At 40.6% G+C, this 25,413-nt stretch overlaps 1 protein-coding gene across 2 annotated transcripts in view; it reads right to left on the minus strand.

Annotated features, from left to right (window-relative positions):
* Positions 1-307: 307 nt before the first annotated feature.
* Positions 308-25,413, minus strand: part of SLC6A1 (solute carrier family 6 member 1) — a 61,111-nt gene continuing 36,005 nt past the window's right edge. For both annotated transcript variants that reach the window (XM_055806264.1, XM_055806265.1), the window contains exons 2-15: positions 21,003-21,425; positions 20,157-20,288; positions 18,600-18,700; positions 16,753-16,862; positions 16,501-16,633; positions 14,960-15,094; positions 14,739-14,842; positions 14,305-14,429; positions 11,897-12,009; positions 9,662-9,793; positions 9,007-9,109; positions 7,042-7,142; positions 4,766-4,933; positions 308-2,741 (exon numbers count right to left, since the gene is read on the minus strand). In XM_055806264.1, coding sequence (XP_055662239.1) covers positions 2,637-2,741; positions 4,766-4,933; positions 7,042-7,142; positions 9,007-9,109; positions 9,662-9,793; positions 11,897-12,009; positions 14,305-14,429; positions 14,739-14,842; positions 14,960-15,094; positions 16,501-16,633; positions 16,753-16,862; positions 18,600-18,700; positions 20,157-20,288; positions 21,003-21,237 — 1,797 coding nt within the window. In that variant the 5' untranslated portion in view covers positions 21,238-21,425 and the 3' untranslated portion in view covers positions 308-2,636. The remainder of the gene's footprint in view (positions 2,742-4,765; positions 4,934-7,041; positions 7,143-9,006; positions 9,110-9,661; positions 9,794-11,896; positions 12,010-14,304; positions 14,430-14,738; positions 14,843-14,959; positions 15,095-16,500; positions 16,634-16,752; positions 16,863-18,599; positions 18,701-20,156; positions 20,289-21,002; positions 21,426-25,413) is intronic.

A 25,413-nucleotide genomic window follows, 5' to 3' on the forward strand; every position in this document is an offset into this window, starting at 1 on the left:
CATTTATTTTAAAATCCAGGCTTGTTACTAGAGCTGCTCGGAGGGCCTGGTCTGCCAGCTTCCCCCAGGAGCATCAGAGCAGCAGGAACCTTTCACGCTTTCTGTATAATGTATGCACATACTAGCTAAAATTACAGATAGAGCAGCACATATTAATTATACGCATCACAAGTGTGACACAGCATTTTGATATTTGAAGGACATATTTTTTATATATATATATCTCTATATCTGAAAGATTTAGAACTTGCCTCATAGAAAATAACGCACATTGGTTTTGTCCAATGAAAGACTGCGAAATTCTGAATTTAATGTATAATATAACCTTTATTTTTTTTCCTCTAAACTCTTGGAAACTTACATAACAATCGTGCTTTAATTATGACACCGTTTATAGACATTTAAAATGCATCTTAATTTATAAATATTTTACATTTGGTCCATAGAACAGGTTGCAATTTACTAAATAATACTGTACTCTTTTAAACAGGCTCTGTATATATTTTTGAATATGTATATATTACATATATATTTTTATATAGAGATAGATTTGCTTGGTGTTCAGATATTTCCTTATTGCAAAAAGCATATATGATCATACAATAATCTTCTTTTCAGGGCAAGTACTACAAAAAAGATACAGCTATTCACAGTTTACACACAGTAGTTCTACAACACTATTTTGTGCTATATGATAACGTTTGTACAGCTTTTTTCTAAAGAGCAGGTCTGTCAAACATCTGTCATAATTGTTTACAATCAAACATTAAATACTGCATTTTTCTTAGAACAACATGGGACTTGATTACATTAAACAATAAAGAGAAAGTTGGAACTTTTATCCTTAGTCTAATGAAATTCACAATTATAATGCGTATGCGTCATGTATAATGTTTGTGTAGGATGTACAGGTTTCCTCTAAATCCCAAAGACTTACAGGACTTTTGCATTTCAGCTATAGCCGTTTAGGATGTAGCTTAGATCTCATAATATTTTACAATTGATCTATGTATGAAACAGTTTAGAATCTACCAAACATACTCTGAGATTTTATGATGTAGTTTGAAATACATGTGTATTATATATATATTATTTCTACAATAATGTGCTTGACATTCTGAGAATAATACCTTATTGCAAGAACATGTTTGTCACCTTCAGACAAAAACAACAAAAAACCCAACATTCACAGTTAACATGTTTTTCACGTAGTAGTTCTACATAAATTGTGCTATCTAACATTGTACGTTGCACAAAAAATTGCTGAAAAGCATGTTTCATTGCACAGTTCTGTCACAGTCATTTACAATCAAATATCAACTACTGCATTTTCCATACTCCTTTGTGCCTGTCATATAGCTGCCAAACGAGAAATACCGTGCAGGGCCAACCGCTGTGCTCGCCACCTGCGGTGGGGGCTTTCGAGCTGTGTGGCAAATGCAGGCTGAGCCCAAAGTGGAGACTTTTGCATTATTGAAATAGCTTTCTCTCATGCCTTCATCACCACAAATAATATGTAAATAAAACCAAAACTGTTTTCAAAGTGCTAACGATCCATATTTTTTTAATTCACTTATTAGAAACTGTTAAAGTCCTTTAACAGATTAAAAATAACGGTTGTGACTTAAACCCTACTTTAGAACTCCAAGGACAAACATCAATCTTTAAGCCATCGGTTTGGTTTCTATTTTGGTGGCAACGCAATAACAGTAAAATAATAACAGCATAGTAAAAGCTCACGCTCTCTGAGCTTGAATTGCAAATAATTTGTATTTCTTTTACTCCTGGGAATCTTTAAAAGCTCTTGGATATTACTTCTCATTTTGCTAAAAAAGGTAGAAGTAATATTTTTGCCTCTAACGTCTGCGATTCATGTTGTATTGGTTCCCAAAGATACGTTCTTTTTCTAAGAAACGGTATATGTATTTTTAAAGACATTTTTGATGCTATTTGAAAGTTATCCTGAAAGGCTAAGTACAGCCAGTGTTTGCAGCTGTGCTACGCTGTACCGCCACAAATAGCCACGTGACTTAATTTGCACTCGGAATGTTTATAAAGGCTGTGTCTACTGTTAATTGAAGGAAGTCTCCTCCCCCTCAAATAGCCACAACTGGAACAAGGTTTAAGGGCAGACTTTTTCACTGGAAATCACTTGTTTACAAAATACTTCATTCTTTTGTACAAAACAATTCCAAACTTAATTTTACTCCTGCAAAGTCAGAAATAACAGTCTTGGGATTCAGCGGTAAGAAATATTGATAAACTACTAAAAATCAGCAGCACAAAACCTCAAATAGTCGTGCTAAAAGGTAGATTAAAAAGGTCTTGGCACATCAATTTACAAATTCCAAGATATGCAACTATTATTGTGAAAGGATAAAAACATTAACAGTCTGTGGATTGCCAGAGAACACAAAACACTGTCAACATCTGAGCTCGCACGATGGTTGGATCATACCCATGGCGATTCCCTTATAGTGGAGATGACCTTTTTTCTTTTTTTCTTTTTTTTTTCTTTTTTTTTTTTTTGCCACTAGAGGTAGGTAATTATATTCTCAGACATAAATTTGTGGTCATATTCAACCATTTTTTTTTGTTTTTCTGGAGTAGTGTTGGTACTTTTACAATACAGAAGTTTAGATGTAGGCTTCTTTGTTTGCTGAGTTGCTCTGTTGGGCCTGGTCTGGCCCATTTTCAGGATGAGTGATGTCTTCACTCGGCTGAATCATTACTTGGATGCGCTGTTTAAAGAACAGCAACAAATGTGAGACAGGAAAAAAAAAAAAAATTTCTAACCATTCTTTTTTTAAAATGCAATCCTAAAATCTTCTGTCTAATTGTTAGAGCTAAGATGAAAAATTCTGTCAGTCTCCTGCAGGACCAAAAAGGCAGTAAGTCACGTGTAGTAAAACCCAGTTTCAGCTGTGTTCTGAACTTGACACCAAGGGTCGAAAGGACACATGCGAGATGGTAGGTGCCATTTTACAGTAAGAACTGAGCATGCCTAGAGGCAAGAACCGAGGAGAGCCTGCCGCTGGGACAGGCCCGGAGAGACGCTGCCAGCCCACAGGTCAAGCCCAGGGGCTGCAAGTTTGCGGTGGGCAGCAGGGACTCAAGGCTGGACCTTAGAAGTGACCGCGACGTCCCCAGGGAGAAGACGGGATTAGAGGGTACTGGCTGCAGCTTCTGGGAGTTACTACGTCCAAGGATACAACAGGTAAAGTAGACTTGTATTTAGCATTGTTTTATTTCTAATCCATCTTTCCTAGTCCTTTTGTGTTCCCCGTTAAGGAAGCTTATCTGCCTGGCTCCCATCCGTATCAAGGAGAGCCTGGTTGTGATCATCGAAGCCTGGGAGTGGTGTAGGCTCCTCCTAGCATCAAATGATCACTTGTCAATGCTTTAAAAAAAGACCTTAATCCACAGCAAGACTGAGCTGAGGCACTTTTACTGTGGTCTTATACAACTCTGCCCAAGGAGGAGCTGTATTTTAGAGCAACAATTCTCCATTTCCCTGTAAATGTTTCCATAAGATTAAGGGAAAGATATTCAAATCATAGGAGCTAAGAAGAAGCAGCGGAACCCCCCCCCCCCCCCTACATCTTTTTGTAGATGTCTTTGGAGGATAACAGAGTCTTTTAAAATTTGTTGAAGACAAATATTTGGATCAAAATCTGAGCAATTCATCAGTTCTGCCTAAGATCATCTGTCCCTTTGCAAAGATGGCTCTGTCAGCAAATTTTAGAATATTCCAGAAGTTCTGACAAATTCATTTTGACAGTCTTTGGTTCCCAGAAGCACAGAGGACAGAGATGCATGTTTCAATACTTGCACTGAAGAAGTGTCTGTTATGCACGCAATACTACCGGCTGGAGAGGGAAAACTGAGGATGTACCGAGATTTAAATAAAATCAGGTATGGCAATGGTATGGGATTAAGCAGTGTATGGGTCAACAACCTTATTAACATCTCACACTCCTGTAGCAGCATTTCCCTGAGGACCTTAAACCAGATTTAAGCCATGCAACACCTCTCTCGTGGGAGGTGTCACCTCCTTTTAACAAACAGAATAAGGAATTGGGGAGAGGCTCGGAGCACACTGCAATGAGAAAAAGGCGTCTAATGTTCTTCATGAAGTAACTGTTGACAGAAATCCCTCAAATAAAGACTAAAGGGAAGTGCAGCATAATCATAAAATGCGTTCCAAAGATGTTAGATGCACTTGCTCTCAGCTTCAGTGGAACAAGGCAGACGGTGTAACTTAGGTGTAAAGCAGAACAGGGACTCGGATCTTTGATCACATTGCAAGGAGATGCTAAATAGGGTCAGCGCGAGCAGACTCAAAGCAGGAGTTATGTGGGTTTAGTCCTAACAGTTTGATCCCGATTCCTTACAGCATCACCTGTCTTGATACATGACAGCATGTCCTGTGTTAATAAGGACAAATTTACATATTTTGTAAACTGCTACTTTGTTTTCTAGGTGTAAGGAACTGGGATGCAAAGTGTCTGGAACTGTCAAAGCCCAGAGATAAGGACCACATTTAACGCAGTGAATTATGTTTAACAACAGATGGTACAAACACTGTCTTGTCTTTTGTCTGGTTGGTACTTATTTTGCATTGAGCTGAAAAACATAAAAACAGCTGGGCTAAGCAAGTGAGGTCACAGAAAATATATAGTAGGGAGTAATGGCCCAACAATCTTTTATCACTGCACAGGTCTTGCAAGATGAAATCATGCTGTCAGGCTAAAGAGAGACTTACCTGTTTTAAGGAGCCTTTCAGAGTTAGAAACATATATGCCATATAGCCTGGTATCAGCACCATAGAAGACAGAGCCATGAACCAGCCAACCCCTTGGCCCCATTTTGGGAAAACGTAACTTCCCATTGTGAGTGGAGTCATTTGGACAGCACTGAAGATAAATACTCCCTGCAAAATACAGCGGAAAAGGAGATTTGGATGAGATTTCCAGAGTGATCTGTATTCAAGAGTTTTTCTGGATTGACTTGAACCTCAAGCCTGCATTTACATCCAGGCAAGGAGAAATGGGTTCCTTTGGTCCTTGGTGGTGGCCACCAGGCACTGGCTTGTAGATCGGGCCTGCAGTCAGTCTTCTGGATGGAGGTTGCAGAAAATAGGCAAACGTCAGCCCACTGCACTGACCGGTTCCCCACGAGCTTATCTCTAGTGTGGGAATGTGGAAATAATGGAACAGTAATTTTGAAACTGTGAAGTCATTTGTTTGCTTGTTTCCACTAGCTTTCTTACTGGAATAATAGTACCAGTACAGCTTTACTCTACTGGTCAGCAACAGACTCTTAGAGGCTCTGAATAAGCAATGAAGTGTTCTTTAAAGCCACACTGTGCACTGACCCCTCGAATATCATCACCTAAAAGTGCTTGGTGCAGAGGCTTTGATATTTTTGAGATCCTCTGAACAAACTCGTAATGGAAAATGAGGCCAGTCAGAATGGAATCGGTGGTTCAGTAAGCGGCTACAGATCTACGTGTATAACAGACCGTATCCTATGACATTCAAAAACCACTTTGAATTTTTCAATAACAAGAGATGAGGAGACAGCTTCCCAAGAAGCTTCTTACCAAAACTAATCATCATGTTTCGAGTTAACACTGTATTTTCACATACATAACCTGCATCTCAGATTATCCAGGTATGCTGGTACGGGGAATCCACTGGTACTAGCAGAGTCCTCAGATAACCTGCACAAAATCAGAGGGAAGGGGCTATTGGGAAAGATGGGGGTCCTGGGGAAAAAAATACCTGCATATGCATGTATACTGTACCATTGATCTGCAGCACTTGGGTTGCTTTTGTGTTGGTTTCAGACAGATGACCTGCAGACATGGTATTTTTTCCTTTGAGTTCCCAAGGGAGACTCCTATCCTGGCCTGTTTCAAATGTCTAAAACGAACTGTACCAGGGAGACCTGCTAAACTGGCCAGCAAAGCAAGCAGCTCATTGTGATCCCAGGTTTGGGCCTTGTGCAGAACATGTTCCCAGAGAGGAGAATGCAGAGAGGCAGATTTTATTAGCACATCAACACCACCTCTGAACTTGCACTGGACAAGAAATTCTGCTGAAGACTTTACAAGACAGAAGAAATCTGGTAAATTTTACATACAGTGTTGGTCATCTTCCTACTATACCATTAAAATAAACAAAATGCACTCTTTTATGCCTTCTTGAACACTTGTTTTCAGAAAAATGAAAAGACCTCTTCACCTGGGTAGAGATGAATCAAGGAACCCTCAATATAAGCACATATCTGTGCCTCTCTTTAGTGCCCCTTTTTGCTTTTCTATGGCCGCCTATATGGGAATATCAGTGAGCGAGAAGTATTGTGTCATGTGTAAACAGTGTCTACTTGATCACAGGTTTTATGTGTAGTAAATTTACATTTCTTTGCTTATTATTGCAAAATGTACTGCATGAGCTTAACTGGATAAAGTCTAGAATGAGGAAAAGACTGTACTATGGTTTCTGGTGTACAAAATCCTTGCAAGGTTTGCCAGGAAAAAACAGGAGCAACATAGTATAAACTGGGTAATATATGCCGCAGAATCCCATGAAAGAAGAACATCATCTTATAAACCTAGTCTGTTACTGGAGTAGTGCCTGTGACAGTTTACAAAATGAATGTGTTCTTGTGTATATGGAAAACTTTGGAGGGATTGCCAAATTTTATATAAGAATACAAGAAATGGAGAATACAAGAAATGGTCAAAATTTGCTTCTTACAGTTTCCTGTGTCTGCTAATGAAACTCTTGACTAGTTACCATTTCCTGAGGACTAAAACAAATCTTGAAATTGTGCAAGGCTTCTTTCTTTTGGTCACAGGCTTCCTCTAACGACACTGGGTTTTGCCTATTGCCTTCAATGGAATTGCTCAAATCCTTAAAAAAGGAATGGGGTCAGAGTTAACATGAACCTGCGGGGGTGGAAATGACAATGCTGTCGCACATAGGCCACCTCATTCACCTCCTTTAAATCATATAATAAAAGTTTGTTCCTTACTGCCACAATGATAGGAGTGAAAAACGACCAGCAGAGTTTCCACCAGATGCAGGGTCTGTATCCCACCATCTCTTGGATGTTGTCATAAAATCTATTAACACCTAAATATTGAAATAAGAAAAAGCATAGAATATATTAGATAACTGATTCAAATGAAAGCTCAGTGGTTTTGAGAGACACTGTCATAAATGAGGAGGTGTATTTGGAAGCTCTATACAGACCCCGACATAACTTTTCACTTATCTGCATAGGAAAGAAATGTGCAAACTCAGAAGCACCAAGAAGCATTTTTCTCATTCCTCCGCATCATAATTAATTAATTAGTGACAGCAAACTTATTCCCATGCAAAGGCTAAGGAAGTGTCCTGGTTTCAGTTTTGATAGAGTTAATTTTCTTCCTAGTAGCTGGTACTGTGCTGTGTTTTGGATTGATGATGACAATAATGATGATAACACACAAGTTTCAGTTGTTGCGAGGCAGCATTTACACTGAGTCAAGGACTTTTCAGCTTCTCATCCCACATCACCAGTGAGCAGGCTGGGGGGAACAAGAAGCTGGGAGGGGGCACAGCCGGGACAGCTGACCCCACCTGACTCAAGAGCTGCTCCATACCACAGGACATCATGGTCAGCATGTAAACTGGAGGGAAAGCTGCCTGAGGCCACCGCTTGGGAACTGGCTGGGCATCGGTCGGCCAGTAGCGAGCAATTGTGTTGTGCATCACTTGTTTCGTATATTCTATTATTATTATTATTAACCTTCCTTTTCTGTCCCGTTAAACTGTATTTACCTCAACCCACAAATTTTACTTTTTTTGTCCCCCCAATTCCCTCCTGCATCCCACTGGGGTGGTGTGGGGAGTGAGCAAGCGGCTGTGTGGTGATAACTGCCTTCCGGGTTAAACCACGACAGTAAGTCTGTACCATCTGAAGGTCAGATGTGACAAATGCCCTTGGTTAATTTCAACTCCAAGTCTTATTAGTATGAGAGATTTAGAATAATAGTTTACATATTAAATGAAAAAACCACACAAAACATCCTAGAGTTAACTAGCTTGACTCTGCGTGTGTATGTGCACACCATATACATGCAGAATTGCATACGAAATCAAAGAGTAGCCCTTCTGCTGCTGCTCTTACCTCCTAGCACTCCATCATCTTCTAAAAGATACATCTATCTTACTATTTAGACCTTTGATTTCTTTGTTATTTAGCTGGTGTATTTTTCCATTTGCATTTGCTGGATTCATATTCAGTATCTCTCCTCTATAAAATACTGTTCCAGACTCTTAAGCCCATTCAAAGACAGCAGAAAGACTCCAGTTATCTAGCTTGGACTTAATTTTGTTAAGAGCTGAAGTACCTCAGTAATCATGGGAGTAGGTTTTTGGACTAGCTAACGGAGAACTAAGCTCAAATGTACAAATACTCTGCAAGAATATGATACGTATTCATTAATCTTTATACCCAGAGCTTGCCAGTCCAGACTTCTGGATATTTTAGGCCAATTATGTTAGATAAAACTGAGCAAGAAGCCTGGCTCTCACTGGCTATGACTGCAAGATCCTAGAGTGACAGAGTAATTTCTGGAAACGAAACATTCCAAAGTCCAAAAGACCCAAGTCATGATGCTGAGAACAGCAGTACCTACCACCTCTGAAGATCCAGGCCTTTCCAAGGAATGGGACGGGAAAAAAAAAAAAAGAGGGAGATGTCACCTATTTAGTGTTCCTGAAACGCTTAGCACCTAATGACTTCCAGTGTTATACAGGGGGTGGTTTAAAGAGGCAGAAGCACCTTCCAGAAGCCAACTTTGAGCCCTCGGTGGAAATAGTATGCATATAAACCAAGGCCAAGCTCAGTTTCACCCTCAGTGTGTGCAAACACAAAAGAAAAAAAAATCAGTAAATGAAGTATCCTTACGATGTGCAAAACTTACAGGAAAAATAGAAACATATTGTTTACCGTAGCACCAGGATATTGAGATGCACTCAAAGAATACAAGGAACAAAAGACTCATTCCACTGGCAGAGTAGTAGTCAAAAAGCTTAAACACATAGATTCCACCCTAAAACATAAAAGAAGTGTTAAAATAAATAGTAAGGACTCGAATTTCAAGACAGATTAAAATCCAAGCTAGAAAGTAACAGTGGTGAATAGGTTAGGGACATATTAATGTAAATCAATTAAAGTTAAGTAGTCTTACAACGCTTGAGGTCAATACTGACAAAAATTAGATTACTGCTAGATTTCAATTAACCAGTTTAATTTCACTTTATTCCTTTTTGTTCAATACTTTAACCATTTCCCTAAAATCGTTCCCCAGCTAGGAGACCACAGGAAGCCCTGGAGAACACCCCTGGACACCACTTCTTGGCCTGTAAGACAGACTGTAGCCATGCGTAGGTTACTGCCACCCGAACCATGAAGCAGGACAAACTGCACACACGGCGAACAGGCATTTTACTCTTGTAAGTTAAAGTCTGCTTCCTGAAGTCTGCAGATAGTGTTGACAACAGATCCCTGCCACTTCAATGGCTGGCAGTGATTCCTGGTTGGAGCAGGGGAAGGGAGAAATAAAACGGATGCTGTATGTCAGCCGTTCCTCTACAGAACATACCTGAGTAATGTTGGACAGCCCTATCAGATAGGAAACAATGCATACAGCAGCAATGAAGAGTTCTCTTCGATTGCGCAATAACTTCGGAAATTCATCCACCAAAGCTGTTATGAATCCTTCCACAGTGCAGAACTGCAAGTCAAGTTAGAAATAAAATACAACGCAATGCAATACAACAGCAGGATTACATTTAGAGGAGGAGTTTTCAGTAGCACCCATCACTGGCCTACACTGCATCCGTTAAATGATAAATGAAAATTCGCATGGCTTCAGTGGAAGCAGTGCTTCTGAATATACTTGTTTCTGTCTAAAAAGATCTGTGCATGAAGGCTTCCAGCTAGAAAAACTCTCAAGATTCAAAACTATGAACTATAGCATGGGCTTTATGAACATAAAGTGCTCGTTCTTGTGATAGAAAAAGATACACATACAGCTGAAGGCTCTGACCCCTAGATCCTTCAAAACCTTACACTTCTCCTTTCTGTGATGTACTCACGTACGTGAAAGCCAATAGACACAGAAGTCTAATCAGATTGATGCTTTGGGGTGAAGGTTAAAGACACAAGATAGATTCTCATATGTAATAATCAAATAATTTTTGTATCCCCAGAAAAGTTTGTTGCTGATTATGTGGTCCTCCAAATGGAAAGCATGGCTATACTTCAGATTTTTTCTGTATTTATATATTCAAATTAAATTTTATCGTTACGATGGCTGAAATAATGAAAAACAGAAGGTATGTAAAGTACTAATTTCTAGCAGTGCAATCAGAATTTAACCAATAGTTACAGTTCCTATAAATTCTAGTGTATGAAATGTTTCACTGATAGACAGAAAACTAAGAAAGCATGACAGCCTGTAGATGTATATTCTTTTTAATAATATTAGACTACCTTCCTCAGCTGTTAGTTGCCTAGAGACAAGTTCTTTCAAGAATATTTTTGACCCAATTAATTTCACAGTAGTTTCCCCCCAGACTAAGCAATAGGTTTTAATGTCAAGCCTGAAGCTTATTGGAAACCAAAGAAATGGAAAACATGCATTTCCAGCTTCCTTGCATGTTGCAGGATAAAATGCCCTCTTGGTCTTTTTGTATTTTGGTTCACAAGCTGAAGTCAACTCGTATTTGTAAAAAATGATGGATCTTTGCTACTGAAAGACTAGTACAGTATTAAGCTAGCAATTCTTACATTTTTTTATGTGCTATGAAGACTGTGCAAATAACTGTAAGGTGCTGGCTTGACAGCTGTAACTATTTGCAAGCAGATTAACACATCTGCCTATGACTGGTCAAACATGAATGACCAAACATTTCAGCAGGCAGAAGGGACGTCCCTGAAGAAGTCCTCAAGGTATGCTTTGCAAAATAAGACAGAGTGCTTTCTTTAGTGCTTACAATATAGTTGCTATCTGTATTAAAATTATTATTGATCAATGAATGCTTTTGTTGGATACAGTCCTTTCTAGCATCTAAAGTGCTTTTTCTTGTTCTGTGTGTTTTCTTGTTCATTTTGAAATAGACAGTTTTTAAGTGATTGCATGATGTGATTATTTAATTATTTAATCTAGACGGTAACTCCGGAGAATACCTTTCTTGGATTTGCAGAACCTCTAGGTTGTGCCTTCCCATTAATTTCCAGTTGCCAGATACCATCTATAACTCTTAACTAAGGCCTGAACTAATAAAGATTTGATCCTTACCATTAGGGAGTGATTTCAGAACACAGTAAGATGCTGAATGTCCTCATGAACAAGCCTACTGCCTCCTGAATTTGCTCCTGACGTTTGTATGTTTAGAATGGAAAGTGTGCTGCAACTTTTTACTCCATGTGGTGTATTCTGAAGTTGCCTTTCAAAAATATTTGTGGCATCTAAATATTGTAAAACATATCCCAGTGTCTCCTACATTGATGAACATTGCAGAGGTATTTTTAATATTGTGATCAGTTAAGATTTCAAAGAAAGTTCCTTTTGTCTGCAGAATAAATTTTCTGCACATTTTGTATATGCTTCCAACAGTTTGTAAAAAAGCAAAAGTGTCTTAGTATCAGTTTTTTACTATTCCAGACTGCTTGTTTTTTCCTCTCCTTAGTACCTCCTATTATTTATTTGATTATTCCAGAAACCATTCCGCTCCACTAACAGCTGGCAGTGCAGAATGCACAGAGAGAGGCCAACCTTGTATCATGCAGTTGCAGAAAATTTACCTTCATCGTTAATTTTTACACGTTTTACCTGACTGTCAATTCCGAGCATAAGCAACATGGAGAAGAACAGTATTGCCCACAAAGGAGAAATTGGTAATTGTGTCACTGCTTCTGGGTAAGCTAGAAATGCCAGTCCAGGGCCTGGTAGGAGAAACAGGAGAGAAAATGTCAATGTGATTGATTGGGTGTTGTAGTTATCTGCTCCTGTTGCTGTGTAGGCTTTAGGTTCACTTGAATGACTCAACCATGGGTGCAGCATCTGACCAGGGATTTCAGCCTAATCGGTGTTCACTGACCAAGAGCTCAGTGCATTTATCTTGCTTTTAAAACGAACCAACCAAAACGATGACAAAAAAACCCCCAAACAAAACCAAGCAAGCAAGCAAAATACTAGATGCAGTTCAGAAGCTGCTCCTGAGAGACCCCTTTATGTAGCAAAGAGAAGGAACGTTATCCTCGGCCAGGGTTACATCTCCAGGTACCCATCAGCTTTCTCTCCCTCTCAAGTAGTTACCGATAGCTGTAATCTGCTGTGCACCAAGTCATTCAGAAGAGAAACAAAGACAGCTCAGAAATGGAGAAGGCACTTCCCAGCATTTATAGTATTCCTATTTGCTATTCCATTCCATTAATTATCTTAAAATACACATTTTAATAAACTATGTAGTTGTGAACAGCGAAACCTTTTCATCTGTGCTCCTACTAACTGCTGATGGGGGCAGAGTGCTAGAAGGAGACTATAAATTTTTACTAAAAGAAGAGGAGCTCATTTTGTTGTCATGGCATATCTGGAAGTCAGCTGATGTCAGGTTAAGAGGGAAACTTGTAGCAAACTAAGTACTCACAGAAATAAAATGAGTATGCCCAACCTAAGAGGGGGTGGGGGTGGGTGGGTATCTGAATTTTCAGTTTTCATTAAAAGTAAGTGTGTCTGTGACAACTGGTTGGACATACATAGTTTTCAAACCAGTGAAGTTTTAACATTAGACCCCTGAATCGTCAAAGTAAATGCAATGCAGCTTTTCAAACAATTACTTGCTAGCAATACCAGATATGATCAGAATGCCTTCCAAATGGCAGCAGTAAAAGCAAAATAAACTTAAGATAAACATGTTTTTAATTTCACTCTGTTATACATTCCACCAAAATGCAGCTACAACTTTTAATATTGTTTGTTTTCTAAAGCTGCATAAAAGATCACAAAACAACATGTCCCATGGTACTAAAATAAAGCATCAGGTTCTGAGCTTGCTAGGAGAAATGGAAGCCCTTAATTAAAAGGTCAAATTTCCAAATAGCCTTTGCAATTAGTGGCCACAGGAGATCATGTGCATCTTTCAGAAGTCCATTATCTTAGGTGCCTTAAAACGTATTTAGGAGCTTACGATATAAAAACATTGTTCTGTTTGCAGATGTCATCTTTATATAGTTATATCTATGTCAAAGACATAAATCCAAGGAGCTTATTTCACACACCACTGACTTTCCAGAGCATTTTTGGATAACCGTGCATGCCATCATAATTTTTTTCTTAATTTCTTTCTATGTGTAGTTTATTGAAGGTTATTTTTAGGGCTTAAATTCTGTACTTCTCTAATGAAGGAAATATTTCATCAATGGGATATGTTTACTAGTATAGTAAGATGTATTTTGTCCACCAGTGACTTCCAACCAAGCCTTCAGTTATCAGATCCCTCCCTGTGGCCAGAACTGCTAAATGAGTGTCTGGTACACCAGCTGGGTTAGGGAAACCATCTGCTCTGCTACTTTAAGCTTTTTCATCTGGAAGAAAGACAAGCAACTGCAAACAATAGCAGAATTCTTCCATGGACATCTTACTGCCCTAAGTAAAATGACTTTGATAATAAAGGGTCCCCTAAATCTGGCTGATAGCCGTAGGTCTGAACAGGTGAGAAATGGAGCTGCCTCAAAGGGTTTAACCTCAAGAAACAGTAAAGGGAATTTTAAAACCTAACTGAATTTGAAAATGGTGGTGCCAAAACCATAATAACCACCATTGCTCCTTTCAGTTTGTTTTTAAGAATTTCAGTAGCAAGAGGCTCATAATCTGATGTCACAGCTAAGCACTGAAGCACCACACTGTGCTGCCACCTCTTGTAAAGGCATCCCCTGGAAGCTGTGCTCATCAGTAGTCACTGCGTCAGCCTGAGGTGAGTCTCTGGCTGACCACTCCGCACACCAGAGGTCTGAGAGCACGAGGCAGGCAGGCAGACCTTCTGCTCGACAGGAAATGATTTCGCTGCTGCTGCCTTGACAGGTTGGAAACAATGCTTGCCCTTTCGCAATCAGTAACAGGGAGGTGAGGAATGTTTTGAGGGAGGGATTTTGTACAATTACATGACGCAGCTGGATACAACGTACAAATGAAAAATAACTGATGCCACTGAACAACTCAGAGAAAAATATATTGGATACCTGATGCTGCAACATCTGCAATAGGCCTCTTTGTGACATTAGCCATGAATCCAACAATGGAGAAGATGACAAAGCCAGCAAACATGCTTGTGCATGAGTTTATGCAGCACACTATGATGGAGTCCCTGAAATAAAGGTAAGGTGCTTTAAGCAGTAGGTAAAGCAATGCTACTATCCATCAGCATATTAACCTTTTTTCCTGTGAAAAGATTTCATGAGTTAGGATTCCACAGTTTGGGTTCCATTTCACTCTGGACAAGTCACACTGTCTCTCCTATTAGTGTAAATGCAGTTATACATCTCATTCCTAGTTAGATTTAACAATATTCAGATAAGAGACTACACTTTTATTTCAATGATACAGTAGACAGAAAGAATCCAGCTCCAGCTGAGACAGGAAAGTGCCATTGTAATATGTGCAGTCATCTGCTTACCTGTAAACATTATTGTGGAAAGGGTTGTAACTCCCAAGGGCAATCAGTGAACCAAGACCCAAACCATAGGAGAAGAAAATCTGTGTAGCAGCATCCAGCCAAACCTGATTGCAGGAAATAATTTTTTTTAAAATCTGTTTCTGCACTTGAAGAGCAGGTCATATGTCTGAAAGGTGAACAGTTAGTAGTGAAACTTTTGTTTACAATGGTGGAATATTTACCTCAGAGTCTGAAAGCTTACTGAAGTTGGGAGTTATATAGAATAAAATGCCTTCCTTTGCTCCAGGCAGTGTTACACCACGGAAGAACAAGATAAGCAGCATAACATAGGGATAAGTAGCAGAGAAATATACCACCTGATGTGAAGAAACAAGACATTGTAAGTGTCGAAGGAAGAATGATCTGTGCTTATTAACACTTCAGAAAATATTTGCTCCCTAAAAATCCTGTAGCAGCAATTGAGGCTGACTTTTAAAACTGAAGCAGTTATCAATGGAAAAGCTTGGTGTGGAAACGGGAGTGCCCACTGCAGAGTTCCCTAAACACCATGTCTACAAGGCAGGTGGCTGTTGGGGATTTTCCTGAAGGTGGAATATAGTGGACTAGGATATTTTTGCACAAGGGGCTCATGCTTTTCTTTTTTTGTATTCAACAAGGGGAGCTCCCAAAAGCACAAGGTTCATGGCACCAGTACCCTGCTTGTAGAACAACATCTGTTAGTTTATTTCTCCATCTCTCAGACACCTGGTCATGTATTTTTCACACTCTCTCCTCATCTGTGTAATGATATACAGGGTCCTACTCTCTTGCCTTTTCAAAAGCCCTCGAAAAAAAGACACTATCAAGTCAGATTCCAAAGAAACAAAGCCAGCCCTCCTTTTGCCACCTTCTCTGCAGACAGGAGAACTGAAATGGTTTGGTCTGAGCTCAGCTAGGTTGTGTTCAACATGCAGCTTGAAGTGGGGGTCACAGTTACAACCCTCTTGTCAAAAGTTAACAATTCATTCTTTCAGTGTGAAAAAAACCCTAGTCCTCTACAGCAGACCTGAGGTCTTACAACCCAAGCCTTCAGTTGCCACCAAGCCTGATGGCTGCAGCTTTTCGCTTCCCTAAGATTTCTCCCTCTCTCCAATGTGGCAGGAAAAGGTATATGCCAATGTCGGATGCTGCTGCTCTCATTCCTGGAGAAAGGTCTGTCAATAATATAATTTCTGCTAGTTTGTTAGTAAATTCCATTTTGCACTCAGAAACCAGCCAGACTCCAAGAAGTACAGCATGCAAGTGTGACTGTGGAAAGAACCACCTGCGGCTTTCATTCAGTACAAGGAAAGGAGGGGGTAGCTCTTCCATGAAGTACAGCTTCAACACTTACATATCCGAGCCCAGCAAGAGCTGTGCAATAAATGCATGCTTCTCACCGAAGCCAAAACACTGCATCCTCTCTCTGTCGCTATCCAGACTAGCTAGAATATTCATCCCAGGGACAAGCAGACATATTTTTAGGTCACTTTATACCTGGCAAAGCCAAGAAGTCTATTAAGTGAACATATCATCTAAGACTGTGGTCAGATCTAGCTACACAGCAGTCAGCCCTTTGAAAAACACGGCGCTGTATCAATTCAAGAAAGATAGAAATTAAGTACTTCACAGAGCTTTTCCAGCAAAACTATCCCCAATGCTTCTTACCTCAAGAATTTTCAGAATATTTGAGTAAAATGGGAATTTTTAATTGAAAAGTATTCACAGTACTTTTTAATCTTACCTTTCCAGTCCAGCCTACCCCCTTCCAGATACAAAAATACACCAGAATCCAGGCAATTGCTAGAGTAATTGCTAGCGGCCATCGGATTTGCCCTGGTTTTTCCAATCCATCAGTCATCTGGTGCATGTTGCGTCTAGAATAAGCCAAGAGAATGGTGTATTTGGCAACTAATTCAGAAGATAGCATATGAATGATAACAAGTTGATCCTTGCATATTCATAGGAATGATATAGAGAAAAATTATCAGCTTACTCCCAGAATTCGACCACAGCACTTGTCATGTTGGTGGTGTTTGCTAAGGTATAATTGGAGAAGCAGTGGTCAGTGTTCCATGGGTTCTCACAGTGTTTCCAAGGAAGAGTCTATTTAAGAAAGAGAGAGAAACCTATACAGTAAAATACTTTAAAAGTAAGCATTACCTTAGATATATCTCTCTCTACTAGAAATGACAGTTGAGTGGAGAACTAATAGACTTTGAGTTCTGCACTGCACTGATATCCCTGGGGTGCATGTCTGCCACATAAGTTATTTAACTTCATATCAACTGTGTGAATCAGATGTGAAAATATTTCTTCCTTTCTTTAATATATCAGCCCAAATGCTTTGGAATCTGATACGCCTCTCAGCATGTGAGAATATATTGAGCGCTACAAGAAACAAGGGCAGCAGAAAGGACCTCCTGGAGGTCTTGTTACTTCTTGTTGCACTAGAGGTAATAAAGGTGTGATGGTTATTGATCAGAGATTTCCATTTTCCCCTCACATCAGGGGACAATTAGAAAAGTGTAAACCTTCTATTTTCTACATGAGTTTTCTACATGTGTTCATTACATTAAGTTATCTTTCAAGAAGTTCTGAGAAGCAGAGGTTGTTTCAACATGATATCCATTAGAACAAATCTCATTTAGATACAACTCAAATATTCTTCTGATGGCCAATCTTGGAAAATCCTCTCACAGAAAATGTTGGATCAGGATACTGCATATTTTACATACAAGGATAAGAGGCTTCAAGGGAAGTCAATATTCATCTAATATGGGCCAGTGCACCACTTCCAGGCTGACTGACCTTTCACATCAATAACATACCTCACGATAACAAAAAAAGAAATGGTCATGTCACTCCCAGATATTAATTAATGCAAAGCTGTTCAAGGGGCAATTCTTGAAAGCCCAGAAAAAGCAAGCATAAACAAAATTTTTAGAAGAGAGAATTGAACAATAATGCATTAATTACTGAGACTTATGTAAGAATGCTTCCTCAGATGGCCAAAACCCACAAATCAGACATCAGACGTACTCAGCCGATGAATCACCCTTGAGGGGGGGAAAATGCAGCTAAAAATAAAGTTAGAAGGAAAGAAAACAAACAAAAATAGCAACAATGAATGGAAGTTCAGAGCTAATCAAGTCACGGACCTTCCATTCCATGGAGATTTATTTAATAAACCCCTCCACTATTGAAACATATTGCAATGATACTATTTCCCCAAGAACTAACATTTGTGTGGCTGCTGTAGAAGAAAAAAAATAATCAGTTATACACTAGAATTTTTCTCAGGGGACTGCAGGCTCAAAGGCAAAGGGGTACTAGTACTGTTGTTAGCATTGCCAGGGCGAGGAGTCTGAAGCCTGAGCATGACTTGCTAAGCAAAGAAGCAAGCAGGCATGCTTGCAATTAAAGGGCAGAGACAATTAATAAGTGAAACTAAAAGGGTGCAGATGAAAGAGCTGTGGCTTTAAAGATTAAGATGAGGAAATTTAAACAAATCGTTAACAAAGAGAAGCCTGTGGCTGCAAAATAACCTATGACCATTTTGCCACTGGCATTCCTGGAACGGAATATTTTCCTCACAGTTTTCTATTGTACATTAAGGAATGTAGAGAAATTTCTTGTGGAGAAAAAAATTTTAAAAACACGTTTTTACCAAATAGTTTTCCTTTAGTAAGGAATGGCTTACCCTACTAATTTCTATGCATTTTGTGTCAAACTCACATCTTTACAGTGAGACAGATTAATCAACCATCTATATGTCACTTTGCTTTACATCCAACAAACAATTCCAACCTGCCCCACCCCCCCCCCAACACACACACTTACAGTGGTAAAGGAATTATACAGGTAGTATATGGCCCATGAAATAATCACAATGTAGTAAATATTTAGCCAAAAGGAAAGGACTGCAGCAGCTAGTCCCACACCTGTAAAAAAAAAAAAATAAAAAGAATCAAAAGAAGGTAACCTTTAGTAACATTTGTACAAGTGTCAAATGAAGAGCTGCAGTTCAGAAGGACAAATACAACATAGGGGGCAGATACCATTTACTAAATTTTGTAGAAGCTAAGTGAAAATTTTAGAAGTACCATTATAAAGAGGTCATTAATTTGGGTGATAGTTCAGTCATCCATAAATTTAATCTCAGTGTCCCGTTCTCTGTGTGTTGCAATAAGGAGTGACATTTGCCGCTGCTGAGATTTTACAGGCATTTTTTACTCCTAGAGAAAAGAGCTGTATCAGCTTATTCTCTGAAACAGGAGTCCCACAGAAACTTCTGGCAGATGCATGCAAATTGAGTATGGGTCGTTAAGACCGGCTAGCTGTTTAGTACACTGATCAAAATGCTGGATGCTTAGTATAATGCTATTACATCACCTCAGACTAAAGGAATGTCAGGGGTTCCACAATGAGGATGCCTTGTCTTTTACCCCACATGGAGATGTCAGGGGTATTTTAAAATATTCAAGCTGGTGGCAGTTGCCACATGACGTTAAACGGGAGGAAGTGCTCAAAATAATAAGTATAATGCAAAGCAAAGCCTATACTTCACATTGTGCCCCCTACCAACAGCAGTGACCCAAGCAAAGTGAAAATACTTACTTGTGAGAAATATTATTGTCTCTCTGGGTTTTCCCACACAAAATTTTCTAGAACAAAATTACTCTAAACACACTTCTAGCTCACCCTATGCTGTCAGTTCCACTGTGTGAAGTAATTTATAACTCAGTGCGTAACTTGGTCCTCTGCTATTCCAGAAGTCAGCTCAGGAGCTCTTAAGTGTCACAGAATTTGGGACTAGAGGGTGAAAAGCACCATTTGTAAGGTTTGTAGGTCTACACAGAACCTAAATTAAAACCTTTAGGTTCTAGCAACGAGAAACTTCACACTAGCTAAAAATTTAAGTGTGGAATGAGCCTGTCCTAAGGAATTCAGCATGAAATGGCCATATTTGAAGTGTCTGGCTTTTGATTTTCAATAAAGAACAACAGGAGATACAAACGTCTGTGCCCTCAACTAGAAACAATGTTTAGCAAATTGCTGTGAACAGAGTTCCATACTTGCTCAGACAAATATTGCTAGATTTAATATGCTATTTTGAACTGTCTTTACATGTTCCTAACAAAACATAAAAGTTTTTTAAGTTCAGAAATAAGTTTGTTGAGATTTTAATGCTCAAGTCTCGCTACTTTTAATGGGGAATGAATAATACCCTAGCGTGTTTCGAAATTGTCAGTTACACCTCAGAAAAAGAGGGGGTTTTGTAGAAAATTATGGTTTAAGTAAAAATATGAAGGCATAAAGAAACACCCTTGCCCTGTCACTTTGTGCAACTTCTACAACTTGGAAACAAATGGAAAGTAATCTCATTTTGTACTGTACCTTTGAACATTGGAGCAAGCTTCCACACTCCGAGGCCTCCTATAGATGTATACTGACCAAGGGAACACTCCAAAAGAAACAGTGGCACTCCAGCAAAAATTAAAGTAAGGAAATAGGGAATCAGGAATGCACCTAATAAGAATAAAAAAAAAAGTTTGTTACAGTGGTGAGGAACAGAGGTGAGTTTCCACTGTTTCCGTCCCTATTGTATATGAAAACAAACCCACATTTTTTTCCTCCTAAGTGTAACTTTTTTGAAAAGTTAGTGGAAAGTACACTTCTGAACTAGTATCTCAAGAAGTGCAAATAAGGGGAAAAATATACCTACTAATCATTTAAATACTTTGTTTAAGTAAAAAGCTAAAATCCAGAAGGACTGTGTATTTTGTTGCTTTCATCTATCACAGGAGCACACAGAGAGCATAAAGGCTTTAACCAGAACTGGCTGCTTTCCAGCTGGAGTTAGCCTTTTGTGGGAAGCTCGGAGACAGTATTACAAGCTGTATGCAATCCTCTCAAAAACTCAGTCCAAAAGACAGAGTGCTCCGAAGGGTTGGAGGGCAATGTGCTTTAGTTCTGCTCTAATGCCTCAAGGGCTTTCAAGAGCACCTGCCAACCAGAAGTTCGAATAAACTCCAGAGCGGACAGCAGAGCATCACACTGCAAAATGGCTCCGACCTTCCATATGCAAAGCATAAAACCAAGCAAACAAACAAACAAGCCAACAAACCCGAAATACAGATGAAAAAGCTATTAAAAGCAAGTTCTACTTCAGTAATAATTTTTTATGGTGAATTCTAATATACGAATATATCAGAGGTTGTAAGAATGAAACAGCAAACGTACCTCCACCATTCTTGCCACAAAGGTATGGAAATCGCCACACATTCCCTAAGCCAATGGCATAACCTACACAGGACATAAGAAAGTCAAATTTTCCTTTCCATGTATCTCTGTCCGGAAGATCCGTCTTCTTCTTCTGCACTTTTACTACCAAGGTTTTAGGCTTGTCATTGGTGATCGAAGCATCCACCTCCGTGGAGATCTGCCCATCCGCCACTTTGGTTCCGTTCGTTGCCATGTCTCGGGCCTTGGCTGACGAGGCTCTGGCAGCAGCCGGGCGGGCGATTTCGGCTCCGGTCCACGTGGACAGCAGCTTTGCGGCTGGTGGTCACCCCCGGGCGCGGCGGCGGGACAGGCGCAGCACCCCCAGCCCCCGCCGGGAGCCCCCTGGGTGGGCCACGACCCGGCACCAGCTGCTGGATCCCTCTGTAACAGACAAGAGCACAGGAGTCAGATCTGCTCCAGCAGCATGCCAGGCACCATGGCGAGGGCAGTCACCAGAGAAAGCTCTGTGACGCGGGCGTCCCACCGAAGGGCTCGGCTCTGCCCGTTGGATTGTTTCTTATTGACTCAGCAGAAGGCAGGGCAGAGCTAACACAGTCCCCCCCAAACAAACTCCGAGTCACAGTTATCTGTTTTTTCCCCCCTATAGATCCCTTAGGAGTATACAGCAAACAACAATTCTAAAGCGCAGCACTGTATGGTACATAGCGTACAGCCCAGATGGCATATATGTACATGTAAGACGAGTCAGTAATGAGGTTTCTATGGAATAGTCCAGTACACAGTATAGATATAACAGCCCGGCTTGGGGCTACTATTCCATTTAACCATTCCGTGTTTTAAAAAGTAAAGAGGAATTCCCATGATTGCAAAGCTCCTTTACTCACAAGATGTTGTGGTTATCAAGAAGTAGCACTTTCCACCTTTAACAGTGAATTTTAAAAGTTATGAACAGCGCACATTTACCCAAAACACCTTTCTCTAAAATACTCCCAAAGGAATTAAACAATAAACCAGAACAAACAACAGGGCTTAATCCTGGGTAACGATGTTAAGTTTTGCATGTTGTTATAATTAGCTGCTAATATAAGACAAACATTTCACTAAGCTTAAATTATTAGCACTGTTAAACAACAGGCTGCAATAATCACTCCTCAGTTTCTGCTTCCTACCGTGGGTGACATTCTTGCACCTTTTCAAAACCCATTACTGGTACTGTATCAATTTTAAAAATCTAAATAAAGAAAGGAAAAATCAAGAAAGCAAATATGTGTGATGAAAAGCGACCTGGGATATTTCAGTCAACTCTGAAGCGCACATGACTCCTGCAAACAGCTCCACAGCTCCACTTCAGCTGGACAGTGAGCTAGTGTCCTTGGCATGCCTACTGTATGTATATTCATGATCTATACATTGTCTAGTTCCTCTTACTAAGTACCCCATGCCATCACCACTCCTCAAAACCAGAGATTGCAACAAACGAACACCTGCCCATGTGAAGCCACAACTTGTGGCGACGTTGGCAACACTGGCCACGAGGTCATGCAATGATCAGCAATAATTTTATTTACAGATTTGTGTAAAGGAAGATTGGTATTACTAGTCATTCACTTCCGATTGTAAGTTATGTTAAGAAACATAAAAATCATGTAAAGACTCTGTTGCAAACAGTACTTTTCTCCCAATTTCAGATCACTGTGTGATTGTAATGTTTACAATAAGGCCACATCTAACAATTTTAAAAAGAAAAGTTTTCCAGTTGGAAGCTGAAGAAAAACCAGCTGTACATATGCTGGGGTGAGGAGAGAAACAAAGACCAAGCCTGTCATCTTCCTCTCAGTCCTAATTCAAGGTGGGACTCAAAGGGGGACACCACCTACGCACTTTCACATCCCCACGAGTCCTTCCGTGTGCAGACATCTCCCCTTCATAAAACCGTGCACTTAGTTTTCCGTATTTCAGTGCAAGCCTGTCCAACTTTGTGCGCCAGTGCGCACCATTCCTGGCTGTAGGCAGAGGCGTGAGCAGCTCGGGTAAGGCATCTCCTTAGGGACGAGGAAATACGGAGCACTGCTGGCCAAGCGGAGCTCCTGCTCTGAGGCTGGGCTCGGGGTGAAGTCCTGCCCTCCGCAGCTGCACCTCTGTTACTCCGTGGTGCAGAGGCTCCACCAGTGCACTGACAAATGTGCAGTTTGCCAGCACCACCTGCTGATGAAGATACAGAACTGGAAATGTTTCTTTTTTAGCCAACACAGGCTGTACGAAGTACAGGATCATCAGACTGTTCCACTACTTTTACAAACGGGTCCTGTACTAGACTAGATTTTTGTTGTTGCAATTTACATTTGGGCTGTGCTTTATCACCAGCAGGAGCATCCTCGTACTGAAAGAGGCTGAGTGTGTTGAGAACGAGTGGAAAAGGCAACCCAAAACAACATTAAAAAAACCAAATAAACCAACACTGCATGGAGAGATACATGTATGCCTATCTCTCGTTTGGCTCATAATGAGGGAGAAACTCATCCTCAGGCAGCACTCCGGGAAAGGATCCATGCTGAATCTCAGAACCGAACCACCAAGCCAACAGGACCATGGGTTCACCCCCTCACATCCACAGACAGGCTGTGCCGGCCAGTGCAGGGCATAGTCTGCCCTCGCTGTTCCAGCCCTACCTGACCCCGCAGAGTTTGGGGTACGCATTTATTTCTTCCCTGTGAGGGCGGCGAGACACCAGCACGGGCTGCCCAGAGCAGCTGTGGGTGCCCCATCCCTGGCAGTGCCCAAGGCCAGGCTGGACGGGGCTGGGAGCAGCCTGGGCAGGGGGGAGGTGGCCCTGCCCATGTCAGAGGGGTGGAACTGGGTGATCTTTAAGGTCCCTTCCAGCCCAAACCAGTCTATGATTCTACAATTAAAGCCTCTGTTGAATAAAGTGAGTAATTTAGTCTAGTGTAAGAGTCCACAACAAAGACAAACCAGAGGGTTAGTTAGAAAATCCTCACGAACAAAGCAAAGAACCTGGGACTTTGTGAGTTCTCCGGGAGGAAGGCGCCCAAACCCGTTTCAATACTACTGTAATACTGCATGTAAGGCTGAAACTTCACAAGACTCCCCAGCAAGTGTGCACATCTATTTTGGCAGGCAGCCTGGTGCTTTTTAATACTAAAAGAGACTGAAAGCAGTAGTCTCAATCACACATGGAGGTGTGTTTAACTCTGTCGTACAGCACAACCTTTGGCAAACACCCCATTGCACGCACTTCAAGTACCCAGCAACCTCAGGCAGTGGCAAGCCCAAAGGACTCAGCAGAAGCTTGTTTTGAGACGGTGGAGGTGTGAACTGGCCAGTCTGCATCTGTCCTGCCCTCCCACCGCCGATGCCATTACTCCATTTGGATACCACGCTGGAGATTTCACCAACAGCGGTCTCAGTGCATGCACGTTTGTGCGTATATGGTGATACAGCACATGAGCATCAGACAATGAAAAAATGCTTTCATTCCATAGGCTTGAAATGAGTTTTTTTTCCATGCTACAAAAAAAATTTTTCCCCAAGCCTAATAATAATAATAAATTATAACAATAGGCGTAACTAACCTCCAATCCACACTCCTCATATACAGTAATACTTCAAAAACTATGTTTTAGGTACAACAGTCTAGAAGAACTGGCGATACAGCAGTAAAGATACTTGGTACATGCACTCTAATCTGATTAGGCAATATCCCACAGCACTGGGATTTAAATTTAAAATTGGTCTGACACGGGATGGGACACAAAGACACTTATGTAAGCTCTGTGGGTTGGCTTGGGCAAAATGAAATACAAATTTTAGTTGTCAGCCAGCAAGAGCAGGTACGACACTCACTATGCAGTGCTATGCTTTGTGGGAAGAAGATGGAGAGATCTTTTAAATAAGCTGGTCTTTGCTCCCCCGGTTCCTTCATGCCAACACTGAGTGTGCTAGGAAGGGCACAGCAGCTTCCCACCACATTCCTCAGTGCACAATAGAGCTTCCTTGACTTCAGTTACTAGGGTTGCTCAGCCAAGAGGAGAAAGCCCTCTAAAACAGGGTTTTGGATACCATCTGGTTGTCCCGCATCACCACCACATTAGAGAAGAATGACCTGAGAGCGCCAAGCACACATAGCAGCCAAGGTAATAAGCACAACCAGGGCAACTGGAACAAAAAGAGTGCCACTTCATTAATAAAAGCATTTTTCTCTCTCCTGGTCTGCATAAAAGTGGATTTGCAGAGTTTAGAACTGGCGGCATAAAATGAAAGTGAACAGCAATATTACTATAATCTTTCACAAGTGATATCAAAAGGCAATAAAGAAAGTTCAGAAGCACGCAAAATCAGCAGGAAACCCCAGCTCCTTTAAATGGTAAACCTGTTACGTTCAAAGTTCATT

This window comes from Falco peregrinus, chromosome 5 (assembly GCF_023634155.1).
Source record: "Falco peregrinus isolate bFalPer1 chromosome 5, bFalPer1.pri, whole genome shotgun sequence".
NCBI lineage: Eukaryota > Metazoa > Chordata > Aves > Falconiformes > Falconidae > Falco > Falco peregrinus.